Source organism: Atractosteus spatula, chromosome 8, assembly GCF_055471065.1.
Source record: "Atractosteus spatula isolate fAtrSpa1 chromosome 8, fAtrSpa1.hap1, whole genome shotgun sequence".
In the NCBI taxonomy this organism is placed as follows: domain Eukaryota; kingdom Metazoa; phylum Chordata; class Actinopteri; order Semionotiformes; family Lepisosteidae; genus Atractosteus; species Atractosteus spatula.
In genome coordinates, this window is record NC_142713.1 from 30,732,806 (window position 1) to 30,744,340 (window position 11,535).

An 11,535-nucleotide genomic window follows, 5' to 3' on the forward strand; every position below is an offset into this window, starting at 1 on the left:
TTAACACAGCCAGGGGGAAGCTGGAGCAGCTGGAGAAAAGGAACTAAATCTCTTTAGTCTAGAACAAAGGAGATTTGATCCTAATATTCAAAATCTATATTCAAAAGGAGTATAGACGGATCTTTTCTTTGCGAACGCTGTCTTGAAGCGTTTCAAATGGAGTCATGTTACATCAGTGCGTACTAAATATACTGCTGAAAACTTTCTGTGCTTCATCTTTAGTACTGTATCTAGAAGCAATCGTAAATCACCCAGTTCCCGCGCTTTTGCTTTTACATACCTGTACATGCAGTACATTGCGGTAACGCAATGTAAAGTGTATGGCATCGAATGGCGATTTTAAGAGATTTGAGTGACTCATGTGAGGGCCAGGGTTGTCATAGTTCTAAATTCAAGTGGTCACGCTTCTTTTCTCTTTATTCTAATGTAAACAAAAACAGACGTGGTACATTCTAATGTCTTCACTGGTTGTTGTTCGATACAATGACATGAGATGCTGAAGTTCTAGCGGCTAAAATGCTGCAAAGCCTAGCAGGAGAAATGCAGCCACGAACACGCATTAAAAGTGTATGATAAACCCAGCTTTACTGATTCGGTGCGTGTACAATTGCAAGGGGCGGTTGCAAGACTAATTCCGCGCCCTCATTCATTCTGCAGCTGGGTGTGTTAATGGTTCTGAAAGAACAGCTCCGTGCGTCTTACCTGTACGCTGCGCAAGCGGCCCTGAACGAGTGATGGGACCCATTTCACTCTTTCATTGCTAAAGCTAAGTCACGTTTCTCCTCTCCTTGACAATCTTTCTAGCTATGGTTAATGGGGAAAATAGATTCAGACTCCTCTAAAGTCTTGAAAGTCTAAAGCATTTCTTCCTAAATTGATGGCCACAAAATTAGGATTTACACATAAATTCCTACCAGCATGGCCAATGGTAACTTTATTAAGAGCGGAAAATATCCAGATAATACCCGCAAAACATGTACCCGTGGTGTACATAAAACTAACCATAATGTTGTCAGAAGACAGCTATCGATGAGACCATGGAGACCTCAAAAATAATTTTAACATTTCATGTACATACAGTATATACAAAACATTTGAAGCACATTTCTAATAAAATTAAAGAACTTAATATGACACTAACCTTTTGTGTTTGTCATAAGAATGAGGAAGCTTTCAAAAGACGTTTTCTTTGATTTTTTTTTCTCAGTTGTCCTCCTTCGCAAATATGAATCTTCCATAAATGTGTAGGAGTTTTCTCCAGCAAATCCCTTGCTCCGATGTTCTTTTTAGTCATTTCCATTCCAGTTTTTACGAAATTTAGAAGTGCTCTTAAGTACAATTTTACAAGGAATCTTTGTCTTAGTATATAATTTCAAATGGGCAGAACCTTGCATGTAGACCTTAACTCCGTAATCCAAGGTCCCGCAAAATATGTCAACGTTCTTGCGTTGCAATGATGGGAACTTCTCAACAAAACCGTCCAATGTCGTCCTGTGTTATGTGTTTATTTTGTAAAAATCACCCAGGACTGAAAAAATACAAATCAACTAATGATAAAACGGATAAAGGGCTAATGACTAGCATCGAATAGAAATTATTTTTAAAAAAAAAAAGCTTATTAAATTAACAGGGTTCTTCTTACAAAGCTTAAACAATAAATAATATTTCTAAATAAAGTATTAAATATTTTAGATTATGTTATATATATCATTTACATATAAATACTGACTTATTCCGAGAAATAAAAAGTGCCTGGGGGCATAACAAGAATAATAAGATAACTTTGTATTAGCCTACAGCATTCAAATTATATTTTATCTTATGTAAACGACATTTTAGTTGGTAATACTTCTTGATGAAGGCCCGTATATTACGAGGAATTCTTCATAAATTATAAAAATGTAAACTTGAATGTTATTTGTCTATTACACGTAGTCTAACGTATTTCGTTTTGATACAAAGTATCACATATTTATGTAAGGTATGTATCTGAAAGAACTTCGAAATACTGCTTTTGCGTTATGATTATCACAGCCTGGAATAATATTTGTGATTTTTATAATAGAGTCAACTTCTTCAAACTATTTTTTCAACAAAGTGTTGGTCATATTTAAGTACAAATACTGTATAGATTGACAGTCACTCTGGGCATTTTTTTTTACATAAAGAGAAACGACAACAAAATGCTTTCAAAAGCAAAACACCAACTAAGCCGGTCACTACAACAGAAAAGGCTCGTTTAGCTACAGGTCTGTTTCTCTGCCTGTATCTAAACAAAGGGCATACAGGGATCTTTTTATGTCCATGTTACTGTTGGCTTTTAAATTAGCTTTTTCCACAGTCCGTCCAACAGAAATCCCATCACTGCTATCGAGGTTTCCCGAGGACTTGTTGAGAGAGGTTCTGCTCCGGCTCCTCTTCATTTCATTACAAGGGGTCGCATGGCCGCTGCTTGGGTCATCTCTGAGAGCTGGCTGCTCTTCTTGGTCCGTTTCCCTATGATAAAAGTAATTGAAGTTGGACACGATAACGGGGACCGGCAAGGCAATGGTCAAAACGCCAGCAATAGCACACAAGGAGCCGACTATTTTCCCTCCAACGGTAATGGGTCTCATGTCTCCATAGCCAACAGTTGTCATGGTTACCACAGCCCACCAGAAAGCATCAGGGATGCTGGAGAAATGAGACTCAGGCTCATCTGCCTCTGCGAAGTAAACAGCGCTTGAAAACAGAATGACACCGATAAAGAGGAAGAAGATTAAAAGACCCAGCTCTCTCATGCTGGCCTTTAGAGTCTGCCCCAGAATCTGTAGCCCTTTTGAGTGTCTGGAAAGCTTGAAAATCCTGAACACCCGAACCAACCGAATGACCCTTAAAATAGCCAGTGACATGGCTTGTTGCCCATTATTGCCTTGTTGCTCAGCTAGTTCTGTTCCGAGGGTGATAAAGTAAGGAAATATGGCCACGATGTCTATTATATTCATAATGTTTTTTGAGAACACAGATTTGCTTGGGCAGGCAAAGAAACGCACAATAAGCTCAAAAGTGAACCATATCACACAGGTAGTCTCAATGATAAAGAAGGGGTCGGAGAGCGTGTTTGACGTCGGAGCCTGAGTAACATTGTTCCTTCTAGCAGAGTGAGGCAGTTCGCTTTCATCTCTGAACTCCGGTAAGGTTTCCAAACAAAAGGTAATGATAGATATGAGGATAACAAGAACGGAAACAATTGCAATTCCCCGAGCAGGGCTGGAGCTCTCTGGATACTCAAAAATGAGCCATACCTGTTTCTGGAAATCATTCTGAGGCAGAGGCTTTTCCTCCTCTTTAATAAATCCCTCGTCCTCTCGGAATCTCTCCATCGCTTCCTCCCCCAGCTCATAAAACCGAATTTCATCGGCGAACACATCTATGGAGACATTCACTGGTCTCCGAATTTTGCCGCCCGACTGATAAAAATAAAGAATTCCGTCAAAACTAGGTCGGTTCCTGTCGAAAAAGTACTCATTTCGGAGTGGATCAAAGTATTTTATCCTTTTGTCTGGATCTCCCAGCAAAGTGTCTGGAAACTGGTTGAGTGTGCCCAGCTGAGTTTCGAACCTCAGTCCAGCAATGTTTATCAGGACCCGCTCATTGCTCTCGTTGTCCAAATCCATATCCAGCACATCCTCGTCGAATAGATGCGGGCTGTGATCTGCCCGTAAAAGCGCATCAATGGCATTTTCGCTACTGCTGAAAGTGTTATTCATGTCGTTCATTTTCCAGGAGCCCTGTTGCAAGCTGCTGAAAGTGTTGATCTCTTTCCTGTAGTCGTCGTTGAGCCCAGATTGTACAAATGATGCTTGGGGAAGATTGAGAGCGTTTGTGCTGCCTCCACTCCCTATTGTAGTAGCCCCACCGTTTTCAAAACTTACCAAGGCTATCTCCATTCCGAATCCATTAATTATTCATCTCCTTTAGAGAATTGAGTAGTAGCAGTTGTGTTCTCACTCGCTGTCTACACGTTTCTTCAGATAAACAGATCAACTCCAGATTAAACTGGATATAATCCAAAACACTCTCCTCCCCTCGAAATAATATACATATATAAAACTAAGCTCAGTGCAAGCTCCCGCGTCTTTATAAAGTAAATAATACCATAAGAGGAGAGTGGAGACCCGGATGAAAAAGTAATTATTATTCCTGACGTCAGAAGAGGTATTCAACGACCAGGTCTGTCAGGGAATCCTTTGAATACAGTATGTCTTGTGGTGTCGGGCAATCTGTTCCTCACGCAGAAATAAGGAGGTGAGTTGAAACAGAATGGAGGAGACCCCGTCGGTGCGTTTTTACGCGTCTCTTAAATCAGCTCCAGAAATCAATTGCACAACAGACTTGTTTTCGCTGTGATGTAAAGAAAAAAACCCTTGGGGTTACATATGTAATATCCTTCATAAGTAAACTGCTGTACATAAAATCTTGTTGTCTGTCAGTTCTGGATTTCTGTTTCCTTGATCGTGAGGTTTTCTTCCCTCGACTTACATTTTCACTATGGAGGAAACCAACAACACAATGACATAAAAATATAAAATTACATCATCTTAAAATAAAGTATTTTGTCTATAAATAATGTCTGACATTGCCTGTGTCTGGTCCCAGCCGTCTTTAAAATGTAAGCGATTTTTCTGGCTCCGGTACTTCAATATTTTAAGAAGTGATGTATTTTCGTACTGTAGTTACAGAAAGCAAATAATCGCGTGTGTGAGAAAAATATACGAATTATGAAGTTTAATTACCACGAAACGAACAGCAACAACAACAATAATAATAGAAAATAAGTTAGAAAACGTCAGATTGTGTCCATTTAGTATACATGACCGTTTACTGGCAACATCATCATTGGCTTACATATTTTTTCTTTGATTTGTATCTTCATTGCATCAGGAAGGGCAGCAGGTGAGGTCCCGGGACCGGAACAGTCAGTTGTACACAATGATTAGCGTATTGTTCTGAGCCTTTGCACAAGTCTCACTGAAATCTGTCAGGTGGACTACTGTACATAACACCTTGGCTCATCCCTAAAGAGTACTTGAATTCATTCCTGGTAAATCCATCTGAGGTGACATTCCGATTTCTGACATACCAATGGCATAACGTTGTTATTCTCTTGATAAGCAGAGTACACTGTTTCCTTTCTTTATTTTCTTTTGCGGTTTTCATCTCAGCATGAGTGCCAGCCAGATCATCATTCTCAATAATGAGGTGATTCAGCGTTTAAGCAACAAAGTCACTCGAGTATATCTTGGTCAGTCTTGAATTATAAATTAATCAAAATAATTCCAAAAACATTTAATCAATATCCAAAACCCTCATAATTTATTTTTCTGAAAACATGCATGCACCAATAGAGCCATTAAGTTTCTTTTGAAGCTCGTTATATATAAACAGATCCATGACACAGCTGAGGCAAAAAGGCATTTTTGTTCTTTTGCTGGGAACCACAAAATAATAAACACTCTCTGACATATTCAATCTATTTTTATCTGAAATGTAAAAATGATTGTTTTAATCCCAGTTTGGAAGTCTCGGGCCATGTTTTAAAAACTAAAAGAAACAAATGTCCCATATGTCTGAATTTGAATTCAGCGTGGGAAGCTCAGCTTCTCTTAACTGGATTTTACATTCCCATGGGCTTATGTTGTATACTTTTCCGATCAAGCAAAGAGAAATCCATTAATTTTTTTTCCATACACACTCATAAATAACACTCTGATATTAGACCAGTGGCAGTCTGTTCACTGTCAAACATTTGGAAAAGCTCCCAGTGAATGTGTTGGTCTTGACAATTATCAATAATAATTGTAATACTTTTCTAAATGGAGGTGGATATTCTCAGAAATGCCTGTGAATTGTATTATCTAAATTATTTTCCATCTAGAAATGAATTGTCAGTGATTTAAAGGAGCCTGTCAGTTCCTGTAGCTGCTTGGTGTACTTTAGCTGAGGTTCAGTGCATTCACAATGGCATAAATAATTGTGTGAGCTGAGGACTCGATCTGGAATCAGCCCAAATATCTGGGTTTTTCTGGTGTACTCCTGCACCACCGACTTCATTCAACAGCAGTTTGACTTGCAACACTAGAGTCATGAGAATAGAAATATACAGTACTTTTTTTCTCCCAGAACCACTCACAAATACTGTAACTCTCCAGTATTAAAAAAGCAGGGTGCAGTACAACATTTCTATCAGGTTGCCACTCTGGGAGAAAAGAAAAGTGGTGTGTGTCAGCTCTTTCCCCAGCTCTGCAAAAGCTCAAATTTTCTACCTTCAGCTCAGCCAAGGTGCAACCACGTCTTGAATCTGTCAAACATCAAGCATCCCATCCTGGAAGAATGTCCACCTGAGCTCCACCTGTCACCTGTCATAAGTCTACCTTTCAAGAGATGGAACAGAGCAAGCAGATCCCCTGCTGATAGAGGGACACATTGGAGTGTCCTGACAGTTCCGTTTGCCACATTTCCTTACACTGCCAAAAGTTCTGTCATATACTGTACACCCCACCACCTACAGTAGCTGGCAAAGGCATCACTGGCTCAAAAGATGATACCTGTATATGGAATCAATAGACTGACTATCACCTTAAGATCATGCTACAACAGATTTAATGTCTTGCTCCTCTGTATTCAGTAGGATTTTGTTGCTGACATGTGAGTAATTCCTTCCACGAGAGACACTGATCCTAAAAACATTTGAGCACAAGACTCAAAATGTGCACCTTACTTCTATTGTCTCCTTCTTTACTTGGAAAAGACTGTACTCAACACCCAGGTGACACTACTGTGGCACATTAGACATGCAGCTGGGGCTTAGTCACTGGTAAACTGCACGTCTGAATGTACAGTATGTACTGTATTTAATTCATTATACCCTATGGAAGTCTGCACAAAAATACAAATTATGGATATAAATCTAAATTCTGATTTGTTTCTTAATTTAAATATATGGTAACATTGCTTGCAGCATCCTTAGAAAAGGTTGTTTTCATAAGGTTTCATAATACAGTATACGGAATATGTGCTTTATTTAGTGGATGGTCATATTCGCAATCATTTATACGACAGAATTTAAAATAAATGGATGTCCCATAGTACTAGAAAAATGATATGGTCCTCCATTAGATATCTGTATGATAGGTGAATATGCCCCAAAGGTGTTTATGCATTTAAATTGATGTTACTATTATTAGGGAACAAACCCAACAAGCAAACAGATCTCCTTGTAGCCGCAGAGAAAAGAACAAGCTATAGTAGACAATCAAACTTGACCTACAGTATACAGTATGTCTGCCTTTGAGAGGTGGGAGCAGACCAGAGCACCTGGCAATAAGACACAACAAAACAGGGGAGCGTGCAAACTCCACACAGACAGGTGCCCCGAGCTAGAATCCAGCCCAGAACCCTAATGTTGTGACACTATAGTGAATACCATAATGTTACCCACTAGTGTTTAACCAAATATCTATATAAATGGACACAAATGAGCAGAATAATATAGGAGTGCTCAAAACATTTTAAATTGAGCTTTTTAATATATTTTTCATTCAAAATTACACAATGGTATAAAAAACTGTAAAAAAAACAGCTTCTCAGAATAACATACAACTTTATACCGTATATGAACGTCCTGCTTTTCTAAAACGAATATTTTGTTTTCTAAGCTATAAACATTCCTAAAAAAAAACAACAACTGTAGGCCATCTTCTGTATAGGTTATTTCTGAAGGGGGAGGGGATGAAAATGATCAAGATCGCGTCGAGAGAAAACGAGCTAGAAAGGAGGAAAAATCTGGTCCTGTTTCGTGTCAACCTAATCCTCACAGGGAATTAGAGCGCTTGAGGCGAAGGGATCTCCCCGGGAGCAGCCGGCTGTCAGCAGGCCAGCCCAGCCTCGCTTGCTGATTGTTTTCATCAGAATATGGACGCGGGCTGCGGGGATTAGCGTTTAAAAAGAGGTTTCCGGGTTAACTCTTTGTGAAACTGATTTCAAAAGAGGATAGAACAGCTACAGTATGAGTCATATGCATGCTCCCAACCCCCCCACGCAACAGACGACGAGGCAAATAAAATATGCGCGCATACATTCTGTCCATATTTCCATAGTTCAGGCTGACAGTAAAATCGTCCCCTGGTCTGGCGAGGAGCTGTCATTGGATAAACTCGTGAGTATGTTTTCACGTTGGGTAATTTCTGAAGCCCATTGGTTGAAATCATGTTTTTGTTTCCTTCTCTCGTGAATACTTAAAAACTACACTTAATAATTAGTTGGGTGTAATGCTATTTCAGCTGTGCTTTACATAGCATTGTTCTTTATTGTTAGCCATAGCAGCACATATTACAAACTGAATAGTAAGGTTTTGTACTTGTTTCCCTAAAGCAGTAGTACAGTACATGTTTTTCTAACAACACAGAGAGGCTTAAATGAATGTCCTGCACTACAAAGGGAAACATTCAGAATCCTCAAATCACCTGAGAAAGTCAACCCAGAGGACTTCAGAATAAACAGTGAAATATGAACCAGAGGACACAAGTGGAAACTACTTGGAAATGCTTTTAAAACCAAGAACAGGAGGCATTTCCCCAAAGTGTTGTGGGAGATTGGAACAAGCTGCCTATCTGTGTTATTGAACCCAATACTCTGGCTTCTCTCAAAAATGGCTGGATGAGATTCTTTGATCACTTAACTTTTAACTATCAAATGGACTAGCTGGCTTTGTGCCACAGGTTCTGCTAACTTTTGAACAAATGTGAGCATTCAAGATTTGAATAAAATTATTCATTTAAAAATGTGTATATATCATTTGTAACGTAACAAAATGGGACATCATTGGAAGAAGGTGAATGCTTTAGAACGGCACTATAAGTATTATCATGTGATTATACAAATGTTTTTTTTTATTTCTCATTTTATGCCCAACCAATCTGGAATCAATTTTCTATATTTTTCTTCTTATTAGAGAGTCTTTTGTACTGCACATGGACAGCAATGATGGGATAAAATGCTCATTGGACCCACCTAAAGTACATATCAGAGCCATTCATCTTTTGACATGCTAGTAACTCCATTAGCAACTCTCTCATAATACGAGGAAAGTTGATGTCAACTGAAGGTGTTGAGCTTTATGTCTCTACTGACATGATTGCATGTCAGTAGGTAGCCTTTAAATTGCATTGGCATTTGCATAAAATACTTAGCCTCATAAAACCCATTAAGTTTAGGTGTAGGAAAGATTTTGAAGTGGACAAACTTATGTAATGTCAATTTGAAAACAATTTTTGAATAACAATCTGTCTTTGTGTCATGAAATTACTTTTAAAGTGCCCTCTAGACAAAAGGATTGTTAGGCTAATTAATATAACTGTACACCCCTTGTGTGAAAAAAAGGTCTGTTCTGATAAACAACTTTATTCCTTTTCCTTCCAAAGTTAAGAACATTTGGTTACACATGTGAAAAGGACTTTTAACTTATTCTGCTTCTTTGATTGCTAGTATGTTATTGATCAAGATACTCATCCACCTCTATCTTGAATGTTCCCAAAGAATTGTCACGTACCACCCTTGGCATAAAAAAGTGCCTCCTGTTCTCAGTGCTAAATGCACATTCTTGTAACATTTTGTGGTATCTTTGTGCTCTATTGCTGAAACCCACTGTTTTTTCTTAATGTCTCATAATCTATTCTCAAGACATTAATTTCCTTTGTGCCTGTTTGAGACAACCTTTCAGACCAGTAATTATTCTAGTTGCTCTTCTTTGAACTCTTCCTAGAGCAGAGATATAGCTCAGTATAGCAGATATAGTGTGGTACAGCAACCAGAACTGTACACAGTATTGTATGTGAGGTATAGACAGTGCAATCTACAGTATAATCCCAACTTTGTTCGTTTGATTTTAAATTCTACACTTGACAATATGTATCCAAGGATTTTTTGTGCTCTAACCAATCGGTTCAACTGATTTGTAGAAAAGAGAATAATTTATTTGTATCCACATTTTGGATGTCAAAAGCAAGTTTTCAATTCTAATGTCTTTATGTGTAGCAAGAAAGTAACTTATGCAATAAGAACTCATGAACAAAATGAGGTAAATTTTAGACAATACAGTCTAGAATGTAGCACTAAGTTGTGCCACTTTGTTCCATTTACGTCAGTGTTAGCTATATGTTTGGTAATCGTGCACCACAGAGAGACACAAACTCAGGTATGAAGATATTGGCAGATAAGTGATGAAATCCAAAGTCTTGTTCTTTAAAAGCAGCATTGGGGAGAAACTACATCCCTGTATATAAGAAAAAGAAACATAATACCAAAGATGCATGACCTCTTTATAAGATTAGTTTCTTAGCAATTGTAGATTAGGAGGCTACCACTGCCTATAAACTACATTAATCCCAAACTAATCTTATACTTGGGATTAATCTTGATTATCTTCTTCACCTTTGGTGGTAAATTTGTAAAGCAGCAAGTAATTGCCTTATAAGACACCTGTGAAAATGGTTTAATGTTTGCATCTGGAACTTTTTAATATGATATTAATTTAGAAAATCATTTCTGATGAAACTTAAAGATTTGTATTTTCAAACATGTAAATGTTTTATTTATAAAACATTGTGTCATGAATTCTTTTGCCAGTGTTAGTAAAAATGCATTACCATTGTCATGAGCCACGATTACCAATACATACATAGCATTTTGAAGAAAGAAGATATATACATATTTTACAGGTAGCAATATAAAACAATATATTATACTGTAGGTTTTATTGCCACATCTGGAATAATAAAAAAATAATGACTATAAGGAATAGTGTATTTAATGTGGTTTTAACTTGCCTGGTTGAGGAAATTACATCTGTCATGATCTCCTTCACTTAGGAGGAATGAACCATGGAGGCAGTTGTAATCATGAAGATGGGCATTCATTTAGCTTCCTTTACAGAATTCTTCGCTGTATCTCCATTGACCTTTCTAATACTGCCTATTACCTGAGTCTGTAATTAATTATATCCCCTTTTAAATATATGGTGTTTTTTAAATCATTTTATAGAGTGTGTTCTTATTCTATATAATTTTGCATTTTTTTAAGTATGCCTTTTGTACTACTGTTTTCTTGACATTTATTCACTGTACATAAAAATTAGATAAATCTACAGTATTCTGTGCTTTAAACAGAATATCTTTAACTGCTGCTAACTATACTCAACTTATTCCATGTTTCTCCCATCTCATTCAGCTTCCCATCTCATTCCTTCATACTCTTCATACCCTCTAATTTTCCTTAAAGTGTAAACCTTAATTTTGAATTTCATGTATACACTTAATTAACTCAACATAATACCATACTGGTTATTAATTATTCTCTCAACTTGGTTTTCTTCGCTATATCTTGACTTTCTGAAAAGACTAGTCAATACAAGGCATTCCCTAGAAAATGCTAGAAGTGACAAACCACGTACGAGAAAGGCATCATTAGCCAAGTCTAATTTTTCAGATTTCATTTGAA

General features: G+C 37.6%; 1 protein-coding gene across 1 annotated transcript; it reads right to left on the bottom strand.

The window, feature by feature from the left end:
- Positions 1–1,183: 1,183 nt before the first annotated feature.
- Positions 1,184–4,134, bottom strand: LOC148829399 (potassium voltage-gated channel subfamily A member 5). The gene has a single exon (XM_088923343.1). The coding sequence runs from the start codon at positions 3,927–3,929 to the stop codon at positions 2,244–2,246; it is 1,686 nt and encodes a 561-aa protein (XP_088779469.1). The 5' UTR covers positions 3,930–4,134; the 3' UTR covers positions 1,184–2,243.
- Between the last annotated feature and the right edge of the window lie 7,401 nt (positions 4,135–11,535).

What these genes read in the sequence shown, in the direction of transcription:
- LOC148829399 (XM_088923343.1), bottom strand. Translation starts at nt 3,929, where the DNA reads ATGGAGATAGCCTTGGTAAGTTTTGAAAACGGTGGGGCTACTACAATA.